Here is a 27,941-nt window from a genome sequence, read left to right as displayed (position 1 = left end):
CGTTACCCGGGGGGGCGGGAGGGGACGTCCCCCCCCCTCCCGCCGCCTTCCGCGGCTTTGCTCGGGGCTACCGTCCCACCGGGAGCCCCGAGCACCCAGCCGGCACGTCCGCCGGCTGGATGGAGTCCCGATGAATGCCGGAAACGGCATCGATCGGGTCTCCGATGACGTAACCCGGAGGCGGCGTCCATGACGTCACGTCCGGGTTACTGTGCTGCAAAAGGCGGCAGATTTGAAAAACGGCTGTATGCAAAAATGCAGTTTTCGGCGTTTTGCATACAGGGAAGTGTAGTGGAGGGGTCTAGGGTCTTTTAGACCCTCGATCCCTCCATAAAGAGTACCTGTCACGACATATTGCTGTCACCAGGGATGTTTACATTGCTTGTGACAGCAATAAAAGTGATCAGATTTTTTTTTTTTTAAAAACCTGTAATAAAGTTTAAAAAAAAAGAAAAAATAAATAGGAAAAAAAAAAAAAAAAAAAATTTAGCCGTCCCCGTCACCGTTAGCTCGCGCACAAAAAAAAACGTATACGCAAGTCGAGCCGCAAATGAAATCGCTGTTCAAACCACACATGTGAGGTATCGCCGCGATCGCCAGAGCGTGGGCAATAATTAAAAAAAAAGAGCTACACTCTAACTCTAAACTGGTAACCGTTAAATAAATTTAAAGCGTCGCAGATTGAGATCTCTATTGACCGTAGTTTGTCGCCATCCCACGGGGGGGCGCAATTTTAAACCGTAACATGTTTGGTATCTATTTACTCGGCGTGACATCATCTTTCACAATATACAAAAAAAATGGGCTAACTTTACTGTTTAGTATTTTTTAAATGCAGTGAAATGTGATTTTTCAAATTTTTTCCAAAAAAATGGCGTTTTAAAGACCGCTGCGCAAATACCGCGTGACAAAAAATTTTGCAATGACCGACATTTTATTCTCCAGAGTCTTTGCTAAAAAAATATATATAATGTTTGGGGGTTCTAAGTAGTTTTCTAGGAAAAAATACTGGTTTTAACTTGTGAACAAAAAGTGTCCGAAATAGGGCTGGGGCTAAAGTGGTTAAAGATTCTTCTATTTGCCAATTTGCTTGTAAACCTTTGAATGCAAAGCTGCCCTTGTTGTAAGCATGTCTTCTCCTTCTCGCAGCCATTGGTTCTCTGATAAAACTGCAGTCCTTGGACTTGAGTGACAATGCTCTGGAAATCCTTTGTCCTGACATTGGGAGGCTTAAATCACTGCGCCATTTACGACTGACCAACAACCGGCTGAAGTTCCTCCCGCCAGGTAAGCCCTCCCTCTGCATACACACACAGGCACAGGTGAAAATTCAACATATAGAGATATTAAACGTTTTCTTCTTTTTTGTTGTTTTTTTTTTTTATGATAGGGGTTAATTTACTAAAACTGGAGAGTGCAAAATCTAGTGCAGCTGTGCATGGGAGCCAATCAGTTTCCAGGTTTTTTGTCAGAGCTTACTTGAAAAAGCTGAAGTTAGGCAGGCCATACACAATGCAAATTTTGATCGATCCATCGTTTGATAAACGCAAGCAGCACTCGTGTACATCATGCGAGTATACCAGCAATGTGAAAATCGTACTGCCAAACACTATTTTCTTGTGCCAGTATAGGAAGTGATGCAATGTTGTCTTGACCTTTTAACCACACCTCTACTGGACACTCCCCTTACTGTAAAAACTCGGGTCATGTCAATTAGCAATACACATACATTTGTGTTTAGTCCACTTTTCATGCAGACATATTGGCCCCTCAGCAGAGTTTGCTGTAACCTATAGTATTTGCTGCATTACGCTATGTTGCAGATGAACACCCGTTCGTGTTATTTCTTTTGTTGTATTTTCCTTCCGGGTCGACCTTTTCGGGAATCATGCGCAGTTGTGTCTTGTTCTGTGGAATCGCACAACTCAACCACTAATGATACGAAATTTGGCCAATTTTCTCAGAAAAAACCAACATGCTGGATATGTGAATTTTGGCTGTCGTCCGAAGGTCGCTGTCGCACATACCACACTAACGATACGAAAATCATTCGATTTCACTGGCGATTTGGATTTCCGTTCGAAATTCGCATTGTGTGCCGGCCTGCCTTAGAAGCCTATTAACTACCATGCACAGGCAAAGCGACGTAGGACTACGTTTCTAGCCTGTGAGGCTCTAAGGAGCGAACACGTGCCCCCGAAGGCACGCTCCCGCTCGGTCACGGACACCCCCCCCCGCATGTGCCCGGCGGACCCGATGTCCGCCGGTCACTTGCGATCGTCGGTTACACCGGGAGAAAGGCAGGCGGCTAATGTAAACAAAGCCGCCTGTCATTCTCCCCTGTGTAAGAATGGAGCTCAAACGGTTCTGCTATGTAGGACCGTTGATCTCTGTTCTTACACATCAAGCCACATCCAATCACAGTTAGAATCATGCCCCTAGGGACACACTTAACCCCTCCCTCTCAAAAAAAGTTAACTCCTTCACTGCCAGTGTCATTTTTATAGTAACAGTGCATATGTATAGCACTGATTACTGTAGTAATGTCACTGGTAACCCCAAAAGTGTCAAAAATGTCAGTCAAGGGTCTGATCTGTCCGCCACAATGTCGCAGTACCGCAAAAAAATTGCAGATCGCTGCCATTACTCGTTTAAAAAAAAAACAACAAAAATGACAAAATTCTTTCCCTTAGTAAATGCAATAACTTTTGCGCAAACCAATCAAAATACACTTTTTGCGATTTTTTTTTTTTACCAAATTTATGTAGCATAAAACAAATTGGCCTAAAATGTTAAAAAATTTAGATTTTTACATTTTTTTGGGGGAATTTCATATAAAAAAAATGTGAAAAATATTGTTATTTTTGCAAAATTGTCGCTCTTTTTTTGTTTATAGCGCATGATCAAAAAATCGTACAGGTAATCAAATACCACCAAAAGAAAGCTCTGTCTGTGGGAAAAAAAAGGACGTCAAATTCGTTTGGATACAGCGTCGGGGCTTAAGTGGTTAATTGTGTAGGAAAAAAAAAATTGAATCACAGACATACCTCAAAACAATTTTCCTTTAACATTCCTTTAATATATAATACATTGAAATACATAATACATAAAATGTTTTCAATGTACTATATATCTTGTTATGGCTGTCATCTGTTTTAATTAACACGCATTGGAGACCACTTCCCTCCTACAAATTTTGTAACGGCTGTTGAACCTTTTGGTCAGCACAGCACTTAATTTAATTACTAGTTGATTGGTGTGGGGTGGAGTCCCCTATTATATGTGTGTGTGTGTATGTATATATATATATATATATATATATATATATATATATATATAAATGTTTTTTCATATGTTGTGTGCGCTGTGATCAAGGCTAATCGCCGAAACGCGTAGGACACCTTGTCTTTTTACTCACTGAGGCGTGATAATAAAGAATTGGAAGATTTTACAGAGTTGCCGGCTGTCCTTTTGCATGATATTGTATCCCATGGTGTTTGGAGAGATCACTGTAGCCTGTGCACCTGATGGATGTTTCCATTCACCTGATGTTTCCACTGTTCTGAGCGATGTGGTTTTTTGTTTGATATGATTTTTGACACTTAATTTGTTTTACTCATGCTTGCAGAAATTGGAAAGCTGAAAGAACTTCAGACTTTGGACCTCTCCACCAATCACCTTGTCACTTTACCGGAGAAGTTGCACTTGTGTCAGTCACTGCAGTACCTGACTGTAGATAGGAACTTCCTGTGCAGCATTCCACGCCACCTGTGCCAGCTAGCCAGTCTTAATGAGCTTTCCATGGCTGGCAACCGGCTGGCATCCCTGCCTTTGGGTGAGTATAGAATGGACTTGGTGTTGGTTGGCTTGATGTGTAAATATTCACAGTGTATGATGTATGTGTAGCACTGCCCCCTAGGGAGCTGCTGAGATTGGTTTCCCCTGGGTTACCCATAGCAACAGTCTGTTAACGTATCGCTTTAACGCTTGGCTCTGACAATGAACAGTCCAGGGGATTTGGTTTTTGTGTTTTATTTTGAACTGGGATGGGAGAAGGGATGAGTGGGATACTCCAGCTATGAACTATGCACAATTCTGAGGACAACTGACTGCAGTGTATGCGGCAAGGCCACTGCTTCACTTTACCACAGAAGTGAAGATAGATGAAAAGGCTCCTGTTCAAATTACTCTTCAAGGTCTCAACTTGGCACCCCCTTTCTCACTTGCTGTGTATGCCAGACCCTGTCCACTAACTCTTCCTGGGCAGACCCCTGGCAAGCTCCCTGGTACTCGCGGACACTGTTTTTCCTCAGGTTGCTCTGCCACTTGCTCCACAGTCAGTATCCTCTGGACCTCCTGGCTCAGCACCACACTTCTGGTCCACTAGGCCGACTGCCTGTGACCACTTTCCACACTGACAGGAGGGGAGACAGCCGTTACCCTCCTCCTGGGACCTGGCTTCCTGCCAAAAGACACCCTGTCACATGTGCCCCTGGCTTTTATGACCTATCCCAGGATGCACCACTGTTGTGCCCACCCACTGGGACAGCCACAAAAGCCTGTGTGTCACTGGCTGGGTTTCCTCCACTGTCCAACAGGCTCCCCTATTGGATACAGTGGGGACACTCCCTCAGACCAGGTGAATCACAAATGGACACATGCAACAGGCCTTACTATTGTTTAGGCTCCCCTGATAAGCAGGCAGAGCAAAAACTATGCATTTTCTAGCACCTATCTAGGAGGGTTCTACATATGTCTATTAAATAACAAGACTGTGATTGCACCTGGTAAACAAAGCAGTCAGAATCGGTTATAACTGCATGCGTGGTGACCTTGAACATATTTGAACCTGCATGATAATCAGCAACACTCTTCAGTTGATTGTGAGTCGCCATTTAGTTTGGTTGTGTTTTCTGTGTAGTGTGCCGAAAAAATGCTAAGTTTGGTTGGAAAACACCGTCATCACCAAGAATGAAAAAAGCTCATCAAAGCAAGTCAAAAATTCAAAGCCATGCTCATTGTGTTTTTCAATATCAAGGGTGTCATTTTGAAAGAATGGGTTCCAGAAGGCACAGCAGTTAACCAGCATTATTATAAGGAAGTGGAAAACAAGATTGCAGCAACGTATTAGCGCAAATGGGGAATATATTGAAGGGGACAAGCATTACATTTGTAATATATATAAATAAAGGTGAGGTATTTAACCACTTGCTGACCACCCGCTGCATATATACTGCGGCAGGCTGGCTTGGCTGCGCGAATCACCGTACCTGTATGGCGATCCACGGAAGCTCTCCAGAGGGGCAGGTGCGCGCCGCCACCTGCACCGATTGCCGCCGCCCATCCGCAATCATTCCTTGCTGAGAAGGACGGTCAGCTGTTGTAAACACAGCTGATCGTTTTTCTCTCTGGATTGATCACAGAGTGCCTGTGATCCTTCTATATAATATCACAGGTCTCTGTGGTCATTTCACAAGTCCCTCCCCCATACAGTTAGAAAACACTCCCCTAGGCTCAAAATTAACCCTTTGATCACCCCTAGGTTAACCCCTTCTCCGCCAGTGTCATTATTACAGTAACAGTGCAGATTTTTAGCAAGGATTACTGTAGTAATGTCACTGGTGTCCCCTAACTGTAGGGGGATGGGCTTGTGAAATGACCATAGAGACCTGTGATATTATATAGAAGAATCACAGGAGCTCTTTGATCATTCCAGAGAGAACGGTCAGTTGTGTTTACAACAGCTGACCGTCCTTCTCTCTCAGCGGGGAGTGATCGCGGGTGGCCGGCGGCAATCAGAGCCACCTGCCCCTTGCATCAGAGTCCCCGCTGCCGAATGGGGGCAGGAGCGAGCCGGCGGTGGTGCACGCCCACTCCCTAGCAGCAGGCGCGTGCGACGTAGGGCTATGTCGGTTCGCGCAGGAGGGGCTGCCTGCCGCAGTAAAACTGCGGCGGGCGGTCCTTAAGTGGTTAAAGTAACGCAGTGCTGTATATCAAAAACTGGCCTAGTCATGAAGGGGGGTAAATGTTCTGGAGGGCAAGTGGTTAAAACAGTTAAAGTCATCTTAAAACAGAAAAGTAAGCTTTCTCCTATCTATGGGGTTAAAAGGGAATTACTATTACTTCAAAGCTGGATTAAAGCCCCGACATGTGACTCTGCATCCCCTGAAGGCCAGGAGTTAATGCATGAGTCATTTTTATCACTACCTTGGCCTCCTCCCTGTAATGTCTTTTGTACCTCAACACTATGCTTTTGGCAAGGTGCTGCCTCTAAGCAAACATCATTTCGTTTTTTGTCCCTTCTGCACAGTTAGCAGAAGTTGCCATATTTGGACTTCGCGTGAGTTTGGCCATCAGCACTTGTCCAGTCTGCAGCTCAATGTAAATCACAAGCATTGCTCTCCAGACAATAGAGCTGCAGCTGCCAACATCTGAGCTGCGGCGATAAAAAATAATGTGTTGAGTTACAGCCAAGAGGCCGGCGGAGTGACAGCACATTACAAGAGATGAAAAAAAAAGCCTCTCCGTAGAGGGCGAGCGTAAGAAATGTACACACACCAGTTAAAGTGGAACTTTAGTCAGAAAATGAAGTCCTGCTAGATGACTTCAGGATGCCCCCTTTTGCAGGTATAGGGATGTAAAACATTACAAATAAATGTTTATACTGTTTAAAATCCAGTAATACCCTGCTCTGCACATGCCCAGTTGCTCTCCATTTTTAACCACTTGCTCACGTTGCTGCTACTGCAGCAGAGCGGCTCGGCTGGGTCTGGCGACGTAGACCTACATTGCCAGATACCTCCCTCTCTCGGCAGCGAGTCGGGCCATGGGAGGAGATGCGGTGATCACCGTCTCTCCTCCCCGATCGTCGGTGAAAGACTGAGGAAATCGGCCCGCTTGTGTAAACAAAGCGGTCGGATCTGCTCTGTGACAGGCAGGGACAGATCACAGGATTCAGCATAGCTGAACCTGCGATCTGTGTCTGTGTCGCACAACCCCCTCCCCCCCACACACTTTAGTAAGCATGAGGCACACATTTAACCCCTTGATCACCAACAGTGTTAACCCCTTCCCTTCCAGTGTCATTCACACTGCCGCGACTTGTCAGGCAACTTGTCAGCCTGACAAGTCGCGGTCCATTGACTGCTACAGGACCCGTTCTAATAGGAGCGACACAAGTCGCTCCGACTTAGAAAAAGGGTCCTGTACTACTTTGGGGCGACCTGGAGCGACTTGCATAGACATTCATTATATGAAGTTCGTGCAAGTCACGCTGAAGTCGCTGTGCACGTGACTGACAAGTCGCCTCCCGAAGTAGTGCAGAGTCGTGTCGCCATAGTGTGAACTGACTCTTACAGTAACAGTGCATATTTTTAGCACTGATTACTGTAGTAATGTCATTGGTACCCCCAAAAGTGTAAAAAATGTCAGTTAGGGGTCCGATCTGTCCACAGCAATGTCGCAGTCCCGCTAAAAAAATAGCAGATCGCCGCCATTACTAGTAAAAAAAATAAATAAACAATAAAAATGACAAATCTTTCATGTAATTAGTAAACGCAATAACTTTTGCGCAAACCAATCAAAATACGCTCATTGTGATTTTTTTTTTTTTTTTACCAAAAATATGTAGCAGAAGACAAATTGGCCTAAAATGTTAAAAAAATTATGATTTGTAATTTTTTTTGAAGGAATGTTCTATATCAGAATGTGAAAAATATTGTTTTTTTTTTTTTTTTTTTTAAATTGTCGCTCTATTTTTCAAAAATTTAAAAATCGCACAGGTGATCAAATACCACCAAAAGAAAGCTCTATTTGTAGGGAAAAAAAGGACATAAATTTAATTTGGGTACAGCGTTGCAGGACCACGCAATTGTCCGTTATAGTAACTCAGTGCCGAATCGCAAAATATGGCCTGGTCAGGAATGGGGTAAAATCTTCCGGTCTTAAAGTGGTTAAAAATACGCTCATTGAGAATTTTTTTATCAAACACATGTAGCTAAATACATTTTGGCCTAAATATATGACAAAAATTTAATATATTGGATATTTTTTAACTGTCAAAGTAGAAAATGTAAATTTTTTGCAAAATTTTCGTTCTTTTTTTATTAATATTGCAAAAAATGAAAAGCGCAGAGGTGATCGAATACCACCAAAAGAAAGCTCTGTTTGTGGGAAAAAAAGGACGTAAATTTAGTTTGGGTACGGCATTGCATGACCGCGCAATTGTCAGTTAAAGTTGCGCAGTGCCAAGTTGAAAAAAGTGGCCTGGACGTTAAGCAGGAAAATCCTCTGGTCTTAAAGTGGTTAAAGAAGGAAAGATGTAGACTCATCTGGGTGCCTGAAAGCCACAAAACACAATTGATGTACAGTGCATCCGGAAAGTATTCACAGCGCTTCACTTTTTCCACATTTTGTTATGTTACAGCCTTATTCCAAAATGGATTAAATTCATTATTTTCCTCAAAATTCTACAAACAATCCCCCATAATGACAACGTGAAAGAAGTTTGTTTGAAATCTTTGCAAATGTATTAAAAAATGAAAAAATAAATCCCATGTACATAAGTATTCACAGCCTTTGCTCAATACTTTGGTGAAGCACCTTTGGCATCAATTACAGCCTCAAGTCTTTTTGAGTATGATGCTACAAGCTTGGCACATCTATTTTTGGGCAGTTTCTCCCATTCTTCTTTGCAGGACTTCTCAACCTCCATCAGGTTGTATGGGGGGGAGTGTTGGTGCACAGCCATTTTCAGATCTCTCCAGAGATGTTTAATCCGGTTCAAGTCTGGTCTCTGGCTGGGCCATTCAAGGACATTCACAGAGTTGTCTTGTAGCCACTCCTTTATTATCTTGGCTGTGTGCTTAGGGTCGTTGTCCTGTTGGAAGATAAACCTTCGCCCCAGTCTGAGGTCCAGAGCACTCTGGAGCAGGTTTTTATCAAGGATGTCTCTGTACATTGCTGCATTCTTCGTTTCCTCAATCCTGACTAGTCCCCCAGTTCCTGTCGCTGAAACTCATCCCCTCTGCATGATGCTGCCACCACCATGCTTCACTGTGGGGATGGTATTGGTCAGGTGATGAGCGTTGGCTGGTTTCCTCCAGACAGGACACTTGCCATTCAGGCCAAAGAGTTTAATCTTTGTTTCATCAGACCAGAGAATTTTGTTTCTCATGGTCTGAGAGTCCTTCAGGTGCCTTTTGGCAAACTCCAGGTGGGCTGTCATGTGCCGTTTACTGAGGAGCGGCTTCTGTCTGGCAACAAGTGCTACAGAGATGGTTGTTCTTCTGGAAGGTTCTCCTCTCTCCACAGAGAAATGCTGGAGCTCTGTCAGAGAGACCATCGGATTCTTGGTCACCTCCCTGACTAAGGCCCTTCTCCCCCGATCACTCAGTTTGGCCTGACAGCCCGCTTTAGTGGTTCCAAACTTATTTCAATAACGAATGATGAAGGTCACTGTACTAATTGGGACCCTCATTGCTGCAGAAATTTTCCTGTAACCTTCCCCAGATCTGTGCCTCAAAACAATCCTGTCTTGGAGGTCTACAGACAATTCCTTGGACTTCATGACTTGGTTTGTGCTCTGACATGCACTGTTAACTTTGGGACCTTATATAGACCGCTGTGTGCCTTCCATACCATGTCCAATCAACTGAATTTACCACAGGTGGACTCCAATCGATTTGTAGAAACATCTTAATGATTATCAGTCCTGAGGATGCACCTGAGCTCTATTTTGAGTGTCATGGCAAAGGCTGTGAATATTTATGTACATGGAATTTTTTTTCGTGTTTTATTTTTAACCAGTTCCTTACCGGGCCATAGTAAAGTGACGCCGGCAGGAACATCTCATCGATCCAGGCGGCTGTCATATGACGTCCATCCGTTCTCGCCGCTACTGCGCGGCGATCGGGGATGATGCTCATCCCTCGGACAGAGCCCATCCCCGATCAAGGTAAAGAGCCAATGAGGCTCACAGCGCCGGAGCCGCCAAACCCTAAAGAGACGCAGAGGGAACATGACAGCTCCCTCAGCGGTGTCTGGGCGACCGTATCGGGGCTTCGTTCTAAGGTAATTATTTCATAATGAGCTAGTATGTGATGCATATTAACTCATTGTGCCTTTTTCCTGCAGGGTGTGTTTGTTTTTTGTGAGGATACAACCGCTTTAAGTGCAGACTAATAAAACTTGTTTATTGGGACACCAAAAAATGACCACTCACATTATAGCGGATAAGAGCAGGCTCATCATAAGGTATGGTGTCTGGTATGATTAGGTAGATATCAGCTGTGAGCCACCAGGGTGCGCTGCGGCAGAAATGGAAGCACAAGGAATCCGGCTGTGGTCCTCCAAGATGGTGCTGGAGCGCGGTGTGGCCCGATGCGTCTGCGGGTTTTAAGAACACATTTTGGAGTATGCGTCGTGCTGCAGGCGGGAATGCATGCTTTTTCATCAGGGCTGCCGAATCTGTAGAGGCCGATCTGCTGACAGCCTTAAAGCAGAGTTCCGACCTCGGGGGGTAAATTTGAGCTAAAAATACCCCCGGGACAGTCAGGGCTAGTACATTCCATAATGCAGTGGTCCTCAACCCTGGCCTACAGGGCCCACGAACAGGCCAGGTTTGCAAGATAACTGAAATACATCCCAGGTGATATCATTTGCTGCTCAGTGATTGCAGTACTCTAGTCTGCATCTCCCCAAGGTAATACTTAAAATCTGGCCTGTTAGTGGGCCCTGAGCACCGGAGTTGAGGACCACTGCCATAATGGATAGCCTCTGAACTGTCCCGAGTCGCACTTACCTGTAAGAAGAAATACTTACCTTGAAAATTTCTTCTCAAGCGCTGCCATCTCAGGTGTGGGCAGCTGAAGCCGCAGCGTCCCTCTTCGTGTCCACTTCGTAAAGTCAAAGTCCCACAATGCACTGCACCGGCCCCGCTCGTCACTTCCGATGCAGGCACGGCATCCCTGCACAGCTTCTGGGCATGCCCAGAAGCTGTTTAGCAGTGAATGCCACGCCTGCACTGGAAGTGACGAGCGGGGCCGGTGCAGGCGCATTGATTCCTGGGAGCGATGATGTTCAGCTCCCAGGAATCATCGCAAACCGGAAGTGACGGCGCGGGCCGCAGCCGCAGAGGGAGGAAGTGGAAGGAAGGTGAGTATATTTTCTTCTATAATAAGGTAAGTGACCGAAAAAAAAATCACCAGTATCCATTTCTTTTTCAGGTTCCCCTTAGCAAGCGGATGGCCCAAAATCGATTTTGAGGCCGGAACTCCGCTTTAAAGCGGAACTAAACCCTCTTATTCTTTACAGCCAAGAAAACTGCTTCTTTTTTGATCTGCAACTACCATGGTGCTGCACATGTGATCAGTTATGACATTTGATGGTTTGACAGTTTCGTGGAGGACACAAGCAAATGTGACAGTTACAATCCTGGCATTCCAGGAATGTAACTGTTTTTTGAAACTTTTAAATCGACTTGCTGGAACATCATAGTAAGACATTCTGTACTAAAGGATGAGAACACTTTACCCTTCAGCCTCAAGCTGGTAGATACCCAGAATGACATGAATGTTTCTGCATGGCTGAGATTTGCTGAACCAGTGCACTTGTGACCATCTTCTTTAACCTTTGATCATAATAATTAGGATAACCTCTATTAATGTCTTACTGCTTTCAAGGAAAAATGAATACTTTGTTCCGTTTCATCTGTAAACATTTTACTGTATGCATGGAGTTTGTACATTCCTTCTGTATTTGTGTGAAAAAACATAGCTGCAGGTTAGATCATTTTTGCCTGGATTTTCTCTATTCTAAAGCCTGAACGCCAGGAAAAGGTAAAATGCTGCCTTGCAGTGGGGTCTACCCCTGTACTGAAAAGCCTCCTTTAGGCCCCTTTCACACCTATGCAACTTAAAAGTCGCGCAATTTGTTTGCCGCATTTTTGCCACGATTTTGACTGGACTTAAAGCACCGCCCATGTCTATGGACCTCAAAACACATTAAAATCAGCCCAAAGTGGTGCAGGGACTACTTTGAAGTGGCACAGATATGAACGGTACTCATTGGAGATCATGGAGTACGACTTGTCATGCGACTTTGCAGTCCTAAGTCGCAGGACAAGTCGCACAAGTGTGAAAGGGGCCTTAAGCCTCGTACACACGCGTCGAAAATCGGCAGGGAATTTTCGTCCGACGACCAATCTGCCGATTTTCGGCTTGTTAGTATGATGCTTCCGACAACCGACTCCGACTTTTCGGCCGAAAAAAATTTTGTGTGCAGGCTATAAAATTTTTGTCCGCCGTCAAAACACGGCCGATTTTCGTGCAGTCAGTACAGATTTCGACAGGGAAAAATCTTATGAGCAAGACTGGGCATGCTCAGAGAAGAAAGAACACAAAGAAAGCAAACCAACACATGACATCACTTCTGAAGTATAATTTTGTCGGGCGAGAAAATTTGTGTGCAGTCTAGGCACATTCCAACCAACAAAACACCACTCTGGACAAAAGACGGACGATCGGTCGGCCGATAATCGTTCCGTGTGTACTAGGCTTTACACTTGCTTTGGTCTCTAAAAAGCAATCTTAGGGAGTATTTTACAGGTGGGGAGGCGGAGTTGTCGCCTCCCCGCCGTCTGTTTTAACACCCTTAACCGCTTCCGGACCGCACGCCGCAGATATACTGTGGCAGGCAGTCCCTCCTGCGTGAACCGACGTAGGGTTACGTCGGTCGCACGCCTGCAGCTAGGGCGCAAACGCGCTCAGCAGCAGGGACTCCGATGAACAGGGCAGACAGCTCCGATTGCCGCCGCGATCGCGTCCCACTGAGAGAGAACGGTCAGCTATTGTAAACACAGCTGACCGTTCTTCTCCCTGGAATGATCACAGAGCTCCTGTGATCCTTCTATATAGGATCACACGTCTCTATGATCATTTCACAAGCCCCTCCCCCATACAGCTCGGCAGCGGGGACTCCGATGCACGGGGCAGACAGCTCCGATTGCCGCCTGCCAACCGTGATCGCGTCCCCCTGAGAGAGAAGAACGGTCAGCTATTGTAAACATGGCTGAACGTTCTTCTCCCTGGAATGATCACAGAGCTCCTGTGATCCTTCTATATAGGATCACAAGTCTCTGTGATCATTTCACAAGCCACGCCCCCATACAGTTAGAATCACTCCCCTAGGCTCACATTTAACCCCTTGATCACCCACAGTGTTATCCCCTTCCTTGCCAGTGTCATTATTACAGTAACAGTGTATATTTTTAGCACTGATTACTGTAGTAATGTCACTGGTTTCCCCAAAAGTGTAAAAAATGTCAGTTAGGGGTCCGATCTGTCCGCCGCAATGTCGCAGTCCCGCTAAAAATCGCAGATCGCAGCCAGTACTAGTTAGAAAAAAAATAAAACAATAAAAATTACATAAATCTTTACCCTAGTTTGAAGACGCGATAACTTTTGCGCAAACTAATCAATTTATTGCACCAAAAATATGAAGCAGAAAACAAATTGGTCTAAAATGTTAAAAAATTTAGATTTTTAATTTTTTGGGAAAGGTATATAGCAGAAAGTGAAAAAAAATATATATATATTTTTTTTTTTTCAGAATTGTGACTCTTTTTTTGTTTATAGCGCAAAAAATAGAAATCGCACAGGTGATCAAATACCACCAAAAGAAAGCTCTATTTGTGGGAAAAAAAGGACATCAATTTTATTTGGGTACAGCGTCGCATGACCGCGCAATTGTCAGTTAAAGTAACGCAGTGCCAAATCGCAAAATATGGCCTGGTCATTAAGGGGGAAAATCTTCCGGTCCAGAAGTGGTTAATGCTGGACTACCGCACCGCAACAGCGTGCATTGTGAGCAGGTGCAGCACGGCCAAATAGACTTGAAATGGTTGCATTCAGCGGGACAGGGGGTATAGTTCCTGCAGTGAAGCAACACATTGTGGCCACGGAATGTATATACCCCCAGCCACTGCCTTTCCAACTAAAGGGGAAGCGGTTGAGGTGTGGTACAAAAAAAAAATGGCTCAACTGCATGGTTTTACCGCCATCCTAGCCACTAGTGTAATGCCTCAAAGATTTAATGTTCCTTTAGCTCGAGGGAGCTGCAAAAAGCATTTTTACTTACCCGATCCTCCTCTCCTGCAGGCTCCCTCAAAGCTGGTCTCCAGATAGATCCACGCAGCCTTTTCTCCCCTGTTCTCCAGCAAATACAGGTCCTCTGACATCAGGAATTTCAATGCTCAGGAGCTCATAGCCCTGCATTGGACATGAGGATTAGGGAGGGACAGTCCACTGCCAGAGCATAGGGGAGAAGAGGAGGGCATCAGCTGCTGGGGGGAGCAAAGGATTGGGCAACTAAATGCGCTTTTGTGATCCCTCTAGACCTAAATGAACATTTAACCTTTGCAATGTGAAGAAAGCCCCGTATTGTTCCTTTCCCTGGAGATGGGCATTAAATGATTGTAGTAGGGGCATACTGTACGAATGAAAGCTTCACTGGAGTAGGCAACAGGGGAAAAACTATCTGCAATTTAAAACACTGCACACTGAAATGGTGTGTAAAGCGTGGTACACGCTGTATTTTTTCATTCAACTCTGAAGAAAACTTAGGGATGCACCGATCCGATATTCGGATCAGATATCGGCGCAGATACTGCCAAAATAGCTGGATCGGTAAAATTAACGGATCCACGGGCCGAGTCACGGCTCAGCTGTCCCTTACTTGCACGGAGCCGCTACTTCCTGTATAGGTCCGGCTCACAGGCGGAGTGATATCAGATGCACTCCGCCTGTGAATGGAGGAGCCATACACAGGAAGCAGCGGCTTTGCTCTGTACTGCAGCCGCATGCCTTTTGTGTATGTGTGTAGTTTTAGGTGTGTATCTTTAACGGTATCGTCAGATACACAAAGCCAGGTATCGGTATCGGGACTAGAAAAGTCGGATCGGTGCACCCCTAAGAAAACTGAATACCAACAAAGGCAACATTAGTGCGGTAATCTCCCCCACTTTGCTATTGCATTCTGAGAGGGGGACACCTGCCTGGTTGTATTTTGATAGGGGGACTCCAGCCTGGCTGTATTCTGATAGGGGGACTCCCGCCTGGCAGGCAGGGGAACCAAACCCCTTTCTGTTTGTTTTTGCCAGATCTGATCTGATTGGAGGTAGATGGGTGTAAATGGACACGAGTTCATTCATCAGACTGCCTTTAGAGAAGAATGGAGGGTCTGATCGGGTCCACCTAAAAATGGACAGGTGAACCTGATCAGACCGCTCAAGTAACAGTTAGAACTTATGTCACCCCTGTGGCCGTGTCACTGTTGACAAGTCGCTGTCTACAGGATCACTGCAGAATGCAGTGAAAACACTCCTGTGCACAAGTTGCTGGCCTGAGGAATAGTCTGTCAGCAAGAGAGCGACCTGTATAAATGGGCGAGTATTCTGCTCTGTCCTGCATTTGCAGTCAGTATGTGCAGGAGAGGAGTACGGGAGTATAACAATGGGCAGTATGTACAGGAGAGGCGTACGGAAGTATGACAGTGGGCAGTATGTACAGGAGAGGAGTACGGGAGTATGACAGTGGGCAGTATGTGCAGTAGAGGAGTACAGAAGTATAACCGTGGGCAGTATGTACAGGAGAGGAGTACGGGAGTATGACAGCGGGCAGTATGTACAGGAGAGGAGTACGGAAGTATAACAGTGGGCAGTATGTACAGGAGAGGAGTACGGGAGTATGACAGCGGGCAGTATGTACAGTAGAGGAGTACAGAAGTATAACCGTGGGCAGTATGTACAGGAGAGGAGTACGGGAGTATGACAGCGGGCAGTATGTACAGGAGAGGAGTACGGAAGTATAACAGTGGGCAGTATGTACAGGAGAGGGGTACGGGAGTATGACAGCGGGCAGTATGTGCAGGAGAGGAGTTACGGTAGTATAACAATGGGCAGTATGTACAGGAGAGGAGTACGGGAGTATGACAGCAGGCAGTATGTACAGGAGAGGAGTACTGGAGTATGACAATGGGCGGTATGTGCAGGAGAGGAGTACGGGAGTATGACAGTGGGCAGTATGTACAGGAGAGGAGTACGGGAGTATGACAGCAGGCAGTATGTACAGGAGAGGAGTACTGACATATAACAGTGGGCAGTAGGCAGTTTTGGTGACACTAAGCTTGTCTCCAGTGGCCCTGTCAGTGGGGGTGGGGGTGAGGCGGCTGGGGAGGAGTGTGTGTTGGGGGATAAAACGGCCTTAGGAATTGCATTGGGTGCTGTGGAGGGATGACTGTCAGTAGGGAGAATATCTGTCAGTGAGAAAGGGTGGGCATGAGTGGGCATGGATGTGAGTGGTGGGGAATAGACAGCAAAAGCTGGGGGGGGGTGAGGGCACAAGGGGTGTCAGACAGACAGGAAAGAGGAGGAAAAACTACTTCTGATGGCAGAATCGCCCACTAGCACCAAAAACTCATATTTTGGTAATATGCCAGATTAAAAGGCAAAGAATGCTGACAAATCAAAGCTTTGCTTTTATATTCATAAATATATATACTTTTTTTTTTTTTTGCATTCAGATTTGGGAAGATCTCGAGAGCTGCAATACGTGTATGTGGATAATAATATTCAGCTGAAGGGTCTCCCTTCCTATCTCTACAATAAAGTGATCGGTTGCAGCGGGTAAGCCATTTCCATTTCCACATATAGTGTTACCGAGGATTCGTTTTCTGCATCCTTGTGCAATAAATGTTGTACTGTGTATATGTAATTAGATCAGTTTGCACTTCTTAAAAGCTTTTGTTTTTACTTTGACATGTTGTCTTCTGCTCTTAGCAATTTGCGTTTACAATAAATGTTATTAATATACGATGATCTAGCATTTGAAATGGAGACATAGATATGAATGAACAGGGTGTTTGTTGCCTGCTCCAACTCACACACTGTTTTGTTGCCTGCTCCAACTCACACACTGTTTTGTTGCCTTTGCTGTCTTTCTATAGACTTTCCCTTCTCTGCTAGTGAAGGTGGAATGTGTTGGGCCTCATTCACAACATCTGAGGCTTTTGTTGCTCCAATCTAAAGAATGCTCAACATTAAACATACCATTGTTTTAAAGAGTGCACACCTGAGCGCTCAAGCACATGTCACTAGAAAACATATATGAGCTTTTTTTGGGCTCGTTCACACGTGTGGTTGACGGGCAGTAAAACCAGGTGGTTGAGCTGCAATTTTGCGCCCATTTCCCCACTGCTCCTTCTTTACATGCAGTGGCTGGGGGTGTACACATGCCGCAGCCCTGCAACCATGTGCAATGCACAAAGTTGTGGTGGTGGGCTAGTTCAGGATTCAAGGGGTTAAAGCAGGAAGGGAGGAGGCAGTAGAGCAGAAACCTATCCAAGCGTGGATCTCTTTTCAGTGGAGCAGCAGTCCCTGCTGCACATGGAACAAGCACTTTCAGGCAGCGTTTGGCATTTTTGGCCCCATAGAGTTGAAATAAAGGGCCAGATAAAAGTGCAAAAACACACATATTTCAGACACTCTGGGGTAGAGGAACTTGACTGGTCTGCACAGAGTCCTGACCTCAACCTGATAGAACACCTTTGGGATGAGTTTGAGCTGAGAAGGGGTTTATGGTGTGGGGTTGTTCTTCAGAGGTTGGGCTTGGTCCCTTAGTTCCAGTGTTGGGAACTTTTAAGGGGTCAGCATACCAAGACATTTTAGACAATTTCCCACCAGTGCACAAAGCAAGGTCCATAAAGACATGGATGAGCGAGTTTGGGGTGGGGGAACTTGACTGAGTCCTGACCTCAACCCGATAGAACACCTTTGGGATGAATTTGTGCAGAGACTGCAAACCAGGCCTTCTCATTCAACATCAGTGCCTGACCTCACAAATGCACTTCTGGAAGAATGGTCAAACATTCCCATAGACACACTCCTAAACCTCACGGACAGCCTTCCCAGAAGAGTTGAAGCTGTTATGGCTGCAATGGGTGGGCCAACTCACTGTTGAACCCTACGGACTAAGACTGGGATGCCATTAAAGTTCATGTGGGTGTAAAGGCAGGAGTCCCAATACTTTTGATAATATAGTGTATAAGAAGGGTAAGATGCAATATATTATATTTGGAATAAGCTATGATCAAGTGTCAGTGTAACCTTACTCTTTATCATTGGTAACAGCAGTCAGTGAGCCCCGGACTGACACTGGTACTCAGTGTAGGCTGAGCAGTGTAAACATTGGCTTCATCAGAAAAGGTTCATCAGTGGCTATAATGTTGAATTTTTCCATCTAATTTTTAAATGTTGAACCTATACAGCCCTGTACTATACAAAGTCATTCCTATAGTAGAAGTTTGATTTTATTGATTGCATTGACATAAAGCATAATCTAAATTTGATCTAAAGAAAAAACACTTTCAGAAAAAATATTGTAAAATGTATAGGTGCTAGACACAATTTTTTCTTTATTTAAAATTAAAAAATTATCTTCCTACCTCAATTTGCATCAAAAACTATTAAAAAATAAAAAAAAGTGGCTTTCTTACAGATATGACAACCTGTGGTGTTCTGTACACTTTGGGGTTGATTTAATTTAATAAAGTTAATGGGGTCGTTTATTTTGCATAGGAATTTACCCCAGAGCTTAGTGAATGAGGTGAAACTCTGCTGGCGTCTATCATCCAATTGTGTGCAAGCATGCGCAAGTTGTATGTGATTGGGTATTCTTCGCAAAGGGAAATTTCACCATGTTCGCTAAGCTCTGGGGAAAATGTCTTTGTGAAACTTCCCTTGCAAAATAATTAAGTCTGTTTGCTTTTAGTAGATAGTAAATCATCCCCTTTGTGTACAGGTCGCTCTCAGAAATGTTATTTTCTGTCAGTGCAACTAGCTCTGCTTTTTCCAAAAAGTCTGAACAGGGCTTGAAATCAAATTATAGATGATCATTGTAATAGGAATTTCATTTGCAGACAGATACTTTTTGAGACTTTTTCTTAGTGCTTAGGTGGTGATAATGAAGGAAGACTCTTCCATTTAGCCACAAGTTTGAAAAAGGGCACTGCAGGGCTCACAAGTTTGAGAAAGGGCATTGCAGGGCTCACAAGTTTGAGAAAGAGAGCATTGCAGGGCTCACAAGTTTGAAAAGGGCATTGCAGGGCTCACAAGTTTGAAAAGGGCATTGCAGGGCTCACAAGTTTGAGAAAGGGCATTGCAGGGCTCACAAGTTTGAGAAAGGGCATTGCAGGGCTCACAAGTTTGAGAAAGAGAGCATTGCAGGGCTCACAAGTTTGAAAAGGGCATTGCAGGGCTCACAAGTTTGAAAAGGGCATTGCAGGGCTCACAAGTTTGAAAGGGGCATTGCAGGGCTTACAAGTTTGAGAAAGGGCATTGCAGGGCTCACAAGTTTGAGAATGGGCATTGCAGGGCTCACAAGTTTGAAAAGGGAATTGCAGGGCTTACAAGTTTGAAAAGGGCATTGCAGGGCTCACAAGTTTGAAAAGGGAATTGCAGGGCTTACAAGTTTGAAAAGGGCATTGCAGGGCTTACAAGTTTGAGAAAGGGCAATGCAGGGCTCACAAGTTTGAGAAAGAGGGCATTGCAGGGCTCACAAGTTTGAAAAGGGCATTGCAGGGCTCACAAGTTTGAAAAAGAGAGCATTGCAGGGCTCACAAGTTTGAAAAGGGAATTGCAGGGCTCACAAGTTTGAAAAAGGGCATTGCAGGGCTTACAAGTTTGAAAATGGGCATTGCAGGGTTCACAAGTTTGAAAATGGGCATTGCAGGGTTCACAAGTTTGAAAATGGGCATTGCAGGGCTCACAAGTTTGGAAAAGGGCATTGCAGGGCTCACAAGTTTGGAAAAGGGCATTGCAGGGCTCACATGCGTTGTTTCATAAAAGAGGCAAGTAAAAATCTACTAATGTTTGCAAAAATGCTTACAATATGTATTAGGTGTCTCCAAACTACAACCAGCTGGCCACATCCAGCCTACGGCTAAGGTCAGTGGTGTATTCTTAGTGTGCACAGATTGGTCTCTGCTTCAACCTACCAGCCTGCACCCATAAACTTATGGGGACCCTGATGTAAGGAGGGACTCTAAAGTAAGGGGAAAAGTATGTCACCAGCAAACCGAGGATCTCCAGAACAGATCTAAAGCTTTATTCAGTGATCACATCATAATTACAAAAGCAATGTTTTTTCGGGGCCTCGCAGGATCCCTTCATTAGACGTGATCACTGAATAAAGCTTTTTCAACCTGTTCTGGAGAACCTCAGAGTGCTGGCGACATTTTTCTCGCTCTGGATGTCTTTGGTTTCCAGCCAGTGGTTGCTACAGCAGCCACTTACATTTACAGCCCTTTTTGGGAATGGGGACTTTAATTTAAGGGGGGCTCTGATGGGGACCCTGATGTAAGGGGGAATTTGGTGGGGACTGTGATGTAAACGGGACCCTGATGTAAGGGAGGCTCCATGTAAGGGGGATTTTCATGGAGACTGTGAAATGAAGGGGAATCTAATGGGGATCCTGATGTAAACAGGGACTTTAATTTAAGGGGGGCTCTGATGGCGACCCTGATGTAAGGTGGAATTTGGTGGGAACTGATAAGTGGGGACTATAATGTAAGGGGGGGGGCTAGGGCTCTGATGGGTACCCTGATGTAAGGGGGTTTATGATGGGAACATTGATGTAGAGTAGGTTTTTTAAGTAAGGGGGACTTTGATGGGGACTGTGATGTAAAGGGAACTCTAATGGGGACCCTGATGTAAGGGAGGCTCCATGTAAGGGGGATTTTCATGGGGACTGTGAAATGAAGGGGACTCTAATGGGGATCCTGATGTAAACGGGGACTTTAATTTAAGGGGGGCTCTGATGGGGACCCTGATGTAAGGGGGAATTTGGTGGGGACTGTGATGTAAACGGGATCCTGATCTAAGTGAGGCTTTATGCAAGAGGGACTTTGAAGGGGACTGTGATGTAAAGGGGACTCTAATGGGGATCTTGAATTAAGGAAGACTTTATGTAAAGGGGACGGCGATATAAAAGGAATAATCTATCTTAATCAACGCAATTTAAAAAAATATATATAATTATAAAGTGATGGATTGATTGCTGCAAGTACTCTAAAAGTGTTTTCACCTCACTTCAACAAGATACCGTATATACTCGAGTATAAGCCGAGTTTTTCAGCACATTTTTTTGTGCTGAAAACGTCCCCCTCGGCTTATACTCGAGTCAAGAAAAAAAAAAAAGTTCCCGTCCGCTGCGACGTGCTTGAGCTTTAGAAATGGCGCATACATGTCATTGCGCCGCCGCCGCTCGGGAGAGGCCGGGAATAGCCGAAAGTGTACGAGCGGCGGCGGCGCGTGCGCAATGACGTGTCGGCGCCGGGCGGCGCCATTTTTAAAATGAAGGCGCCTCTGGAACAGGTAAGGGAAACTGCTGCACTACCTGCCATTATGCAGGGCTGCGGGCATACTACAAGGGATGCAGTGCTGCGGGCATGGTCCACCTGTACCATGCCCACAGCACTGCATCTCCTGTAGTATGCCCACAACCCCGGATCCTCTTGTACCATGCCAGTCACCCTGCATTCTCCTGCACCATGCCAGTCACCCTGCATTCTCCTGTACCATGCCAGTCACCCTGCATTCTCCTGTACCATGCCAGTACCCTGCATTCTCCTGTACCATGCCAGTACCCTGCATTGTCCTGCACCATGCCAGTACCCTGCATTCTCCTGTACCATGCCAGTACCCTGCATTCTCCTGCACCATGCCAGTACCCTGCATTCTCCTCTACCATGCCAGTACCCTGCATTCTCCTGTACCATGCCAGTACCCTGCATTCTCCTGCACCATGCCAGTACCCTGCATTCTCCTGCACCATGCCAGTACCCTGCATTCTCCTGCACCATGCCAGTACCCTGCATTCTCCTGCACCATGCCAGTCACCCTGCATTCTCCTGCACCATGCCAGTCACCCTGCATTCTCCTGCACCATGCCAGCCACCCTGCATTCTCCTGCACCATGCCAGCCACCCTGCATTCTCCTGCACCATGCCAGCCACCCTGCATTCTCCTGCACCATGCCAGTCACCCTGCATTCTCTTGTACCATGCCAATCACCCTGCATTCTCCTGTACCATGCCCGCCGCCCTGCATTCTCCAGCACCATGCCAGCCACCCTGCATTCTCCTGCACCATGCCAGTACCCTGCATTCTCCTGTACCATGCCAGTCACCCTGCATTCTCCTGTACCATGCCCGCCGCCCTGCATTCTCACCCTAGGCTTATACTCGAGTCGATCATTTTTCCCATCTTTTTGTGGTAAAAGTAGGGGCCTCGGCTTATACTCGGGTCGGCTTATACTCGAGTGTAATTATAAAATTCGTACAGTGCAATCATCTATTTGAAAGTCGTGATCTCAGTGCACAAAACTGATGTAAGGGGGACTTGGAAGGGGACTGTGATATAAAGGGGACACTAATGGGGATCCTGAAGTAAGGGGGACTTTTATGGGGACTGTGATATAAAGGGGACTCTAATGGGGACCCCAATGTAAGGGAGGTTTTATGTAAAGGGGAATGTGATGTAAAGGGAAGTCTAATGTGAAGTGGCCCTTGTACTGAAACGTTTGGAGGCCCCATATATATATATATATATATATATATATATATATATATACTTGTTTCCTCAGCAGATGTAGAGTTTATTTTATTTGCAGTGCAAAGTGTGGAAATGTCTTGTAGATCTATGCGAGGTGTTTCTTGTGAGTTCCTGTTTAGAATGCTGCTGAGTCTGTTTGGATGGAGGCCAAAGAATGATCACTATTTTCCACTGCAAAGTGATTGGGAATGGCTACCTGCTAAGAGCTTGGCGTTCATTTTCTAATAAAGAGCCGGCTTAGTTTCGTAGAACTCTCAATGCCTCTGTCAGAGAATTCCAGGAAAGAAAAGACACCTCATGATGTTATGTTTAACAGTTTCCTTCCTTCCATCCCTCACAGCTGCGGCTCTCCCGTTCCAGTATCTGAAACAAAGCTGCTCTCCTTCACCTCTGGACCACTCAGCGTCCATCTGCCAGCGGAGGTGAAGGGCATCGGATTGCCATGTGATTCAGTGTTGCCTCTACAGGAGCTGGCTCTGCGTTCTCTTCATGCTGCACTGTGCTCATTCTTACCAGGTGAAAGCTCCATCCTCACACATTCATATGCAAAGCAGAAAAGTGTTTTCTCTCTGTATGTATATCAGTCACACACATTGTGCAGGATTGACTCATCTCACACGAGGACACATGTGATTTATGCAGATCATGGGTGTTATTTGAATGATCTGTGTTTTTTATGTTTGAGCATTGGATTGGGAAATGTTTCCTGATTGTTGCATTTGTTTAACGTTTCATTCCACTCAAAACTCCTAACTCATTTCTTGGTAGATGATCACGGATTGCATTAATACAGACTTCTTGTATTTCTCCTGGAGACCTTGGGATGGGATATCTGCACCTGAGTTTTGGGTTGCGCCTAATTGCCATAACCGTGATGGAAGAAAGGGTGCCAGAATTTCTTTGTTGCAATATTAATTTATTTTATTATTATCCACTTGAGCTCCGGAAGGCCAGGGCATTTTTTACTATTCAGCACTGCACTACTTTAACCACTTAAGGACTGGGCCTATTTCTGACACTTGTTATTTACAAGTTAAAATCAGTTTTCTTTGCTAGAAAATTACTTAGAACCCCCAAACATTATATATTTTTTTAGGAGAGACCCTAGAGAATAAAATGGAGATTGTTCCAATATTTTTTATCATACCGTATTTGCGCAGCGGTCTTCTTTTTTTTAAAAATTCACTTTTGTGTATAAATAAGTAGTTAGCCCAATTTTTTTCTATTTTCTATGAGAAAGATAATGTTACGCCGAGTAAATAGATACCCAACATGTTATGCTTCAAAATTGCGCACGCTCGTGGAATGGCGACAAATATTGGTACTTAAAAATCCCCATAGGCGACACTTTAAATTTCTACAGGTTACCAGCTTAGAGTTACAGAGGAGGTCTAGGGCTCAAATTATTTCTCTCACTCTAATGATCGCGGCAATACCTTACATGTGTGGTTTGAACGCTGTTTACATATGTGGGCGGGACTTGCGTATGCGATTGCTTCTGCGCGCGAGTTAACGGGGACAGGGCGCTTTGATTTCTTTTTTTTTTTCCTATTTATTTTATCTATTATTTTTACACAGTTTTTTATTTTATTTAAATTTTTGATCATTTTTATTCTTATTACAAGGAATGTAACATCCCTTGTAATATAAATAAGCATGACAGGTCCTCTTTATTGTGAGATCTGGGATCAAAAAGACCTCAGATCTACAATAGGAAAGGAAAAAAAAAGTCATTTTTTTTTCGTGAGGAAAATAAATTGGCTCATTAAATCTGTTGCTAGGAGACAATGTTTGACGTCGCTCCTGTCCTCCAAAACCATAGAGTCCATCTTGCCCTCACTCGACTTCCTGCCTGTGAGGAGCAGGGATCGGATTGTTTTCCCCGCTGCTGGCATGAAGTGCTCTAGAATTTCCTGGTAGAGGTCTGCGCTGACTTTGGACTTGATTAAACACAGTGGGCCAACACCAGCAGATGACATGACTCCCCAAATCATCACTGACTGTGGAAACTTCACCCTTGACCTCATGCGACTTGGATTCTGGGCCTCTCCACTCTTCCTCCAGACTCTGGGACCTTGATTTCCAAATGAAATGCATAGTTTTTCACAGTCCGTGATGATTTGGGGAGCCATGTCATCTACTGGTGTTGGTCCTGAACTTCTCTTTTAACGGTATCTGAGCACCACAAGCTGAAAATGCTACTTGATTAATTTTTATTGTTCACAGCAAACTCACCCACCCGGCTATGTCTTCATTTTGTTGAAAAATTACTTTGAAAAACACCACTCCCCATGGCATTTCTACCTGCAGCTATCTTGAGTAAGGGCAGATGGTTCATGTAGCATTTACTTCCTGGAATTCATCTGCCCTTCGTTTGGGGATGCAGGCAGGAGGGTGTGCTTAGCTGAGAAAGCCCCTCCAGATAAAAGAAGAAAAAAAAATGATGTATGACATTTTGTCATAGGCCAGAAACCTGGAAGTAGCTGAAGAAATGTAGAAAAAAGGTTAAAACAAGTAAATATAAAATACATTCCTATCTATTTACTAACGCTAGCAGCCTAAGGATAAAAAATAATGTTGATTGAGAGAGTTTAGTTCCACATTATGTAAGCCGTGAATGGTTTAGTGGTTAGCACTCCTGTCTTGCAGCATTAGGATCCTTGGTTTCAATCCTATCTAGAACATTGCCTGCATGGAGTTTGCATGTTCTCTCTGTATTGCGTGGGTATCCTCCACGTTCCTCCTGCACTCCAGAGATGATGGTGGGTTAATTGGTTACCCTCTAAATTGCCCATAGTAAGTGTATGTACGTGAAGTAGGGATCTTAGAATGTAAGCTCCTATAGGTCAGGGACCAATGTAAATTTATAATATGTAAAGCTCTGTGTACTAGGGATTGACCGATTATCGGCAAAGCCGATTATTGGAGGGCCGATATCAACTTTTCCGGATATATATCGGTATCGGCCCCGGAACTGGCCGATATTACCAATATTTTTGTGACGTCATTCTGCCTTCTCAGGTCGCCTCCCTTGCCTTGGACAGTCTTGTCTGGAGTCAGGACTAGCCTCCCAGGAGTGTATCACAGCCATACACCCACCCACAGCAGCCCGTTGCCACCCACACCCACAGGCCCTGTACCAGCCAGCCACAGGCACTGTACCAGCGAGCCAGCCACCCACAGGCCCTGTACCAGCCAGCCAGCAACCCATAGGCCCTGTACCAGCCACCCACCCACCACAGGGTGCCAGCAAGCCAGCCACCCACCACAGGGTGCCAGCAAGCCAGCCACCCACCACAGGGGGCCAGCCAGCCACCCACCACAGGGGGCCAGCCAGCCAGCCACCCACCACAGGGGGCCAGCCAGCCAGCCACCCACCACAGGGTGCCAGCAAGCCAGCCACCCACCACAGGGTGCCAGCCAGCCAGCCACCCACCCACCACAGGGTGCCAGCCACCCACCACAGGGGGCCAGCCAGCCAGCCACAGGGTGCCAGCCAGCCAGCCACCCACCACAGGGGGCCAGACAGCCAGCCACCCACCACAGGGTGCAAGCCAGCCAGCCACCCACCACAGGGTGCAAGCCAGCCAGCCACCCACCACAGGGTGCCAGCAAGCCAGCCATTAAACAAAAATTTGTATGTTCAGTACCAGATTTGTGTCAAAAATTGTCTTTATTTTTCATAACTTTAAATGTACAAAATATCGGCCGATACGTTGTGACCAAAATATCGGTATCTGCCCTGAAAAAAACATATCCGTCTATCCCTACTGTGTAATTTGTTGGTATATAAATACCTTTTAATAAGTAAATACATTTGGATATTGCAAATGGTGGATGGAGGAGTATGCTTTTACCTAGGGCCATTGATTGCTCCTTTTTCACTGCAAGTATAATTGCAGTTGGCGGTCGTAAAGTGGTTAAATACCACCAAAAAAAAATCTCTATTTGTGTAAAAAGAAAAAAAAAATTATAAAAATTTCATATGGGTACAGTGTAGCATGACTGCACAATTGTCATTCAAAGTGTGACAGCGCTGAAAGCCGAAAATTGGCCTGGGCAGGAAGGGGGTAAAAGTGCCTGCTAGGCAAGTGGTTAAGTTACTAAGTTAAACTCCATAGCATGCCATACATCAAAGCTTCCATTTTTAAAGCCACAAAAACATCTTTGATTTGGTCTAAATTTAGTAAACTATATCCAGGAACATACATTCATTGAATTAATTCATATCTATTGCCAAGGTAATCAAAGCCCTTAGACTAAATATCATTTAGGTAACTTGGAAGATCTGTTTACCTAAGTGGGGAAGGACACAACTGTGTGTATGATGTGCAGGAAATGTTTTTATAATCAGGAAAACGGAGTGTTCCTCAGATGTGGTCTGCCCTAGAGAATTTGACATAGTACAGGGTGTTGGTTCCTAAATTAGCTGAAAGTGGACCTGTCACTGAGAAAACCCTGATTTGTAACTAAACCACCTACAGCTGATAATAGTGGGTGATATACTAAAACTGGAGCACTCAGAATCTGGTGCAGCTCTGCATAGAAACAAATCACCTTCCAGGATTTATTGTCAAAGCTTATTTGGAAAAAAACTGAAGTTAGAAGCTGATGGGTTGCTATGCACAGCTGCATCAAACTCCAGGTTTAATAAGTTTCCCACCACTATGTGTCTATTAGTGTCTCTATATACCTTTCTTTAAACAATTTTTAAAAGGTATCTCCACTTTCGGGGGGGGGGAATAGCAAATAAAAAAGAAAAAAAATAATATTAGCATATACAATTGCTACACTAGTCACATTGTAAATGAAAATGAACTTTCCTTTTCAACTGATGATGTTATTGGTTGCTAGGAAGTTGGCAGCTAGAAGGTTGTAATGGTGTACAAAATCCTGTGGCTTTGTGTATTTAAAAGGCAGGTTTCATCCACCCACCAGCTTGTATACAATTTCGGGGCAATTTTTAGACATTTTGCCAAGGCACCCCTGAAGAAACCTTAAAAAAAGGCTGGTATAGAGAAAACCCCGAGAAATGTAATTTCCTGCTTGTGTGATTGGTTGACTGATTTCTCTTTCGTTCATTGACGGACACAGCCCCTGATCTTCTTAACCATTGGGTTATACTGCCCCCTACAGGAGTAGGACACTAGGCAGAAAATAGTCTGGCTGCGCCTATGGGCAGTCACAGGGGGTATACTCCTCTCTGCTATAGGTTTTATTCTGCCTAGTCAGGAGCAAAGACCTAGTTCCTTGCTGGGATTTCTGGTCCTGGCAA

General features: G+C 45.1%; 1 protein-coding gene across 2 annotated transcripts in view; it reads left to right on the top strand.

The window, feature by feature from the left end:
• Positions 1 to 27,941, top strand: part of LRRC28 (leucine rich repeat containing 28) — an 83,771-nt gene that overhangs the window by 47,994 nt on the left and 7,836 nt on the right. For both annotated transcript variants that reach the window (XM_082253177.1, XM_082253178.1), the window contains exons 5-8: positions 1,150 to 1,287; positions 3,629 to 3,835; positions 16,579 to 16,681; positions 23,007 to 23,182. In XM_082253177.1, coding sequence (XP_082109303.1) covers positions 1,150 to 1,287; positions 3,629 to 3,835; positions 16,579 to 16,681; positions 23,007 to 23,182 — 624 coding nt within the window. The remainder of the gene's footprint in view (positions 1 to 1,149; positions 1,288 to 3,628; positions 3,836 to 16,578; positions 16,682 to 23,006; positions 23,183 to 27,941) is intronic.

This window comes from Pelophylax lessonae, assembly GCF_965119305.1.
Source record: "Pelophylax lessonae genome assembly, chromosome: 4".
Classification (NCBI taxonomy): Eukaryota; Metazoa; Chordata; class Amphibia; order Anura; family Ranidae; genus Pelophylax; species Pelophylax lessonae.
Note: the sequence above shows the minus strand (reverse complement) of the source record. Positions and strands in the feature narration are given on the sequence as shown.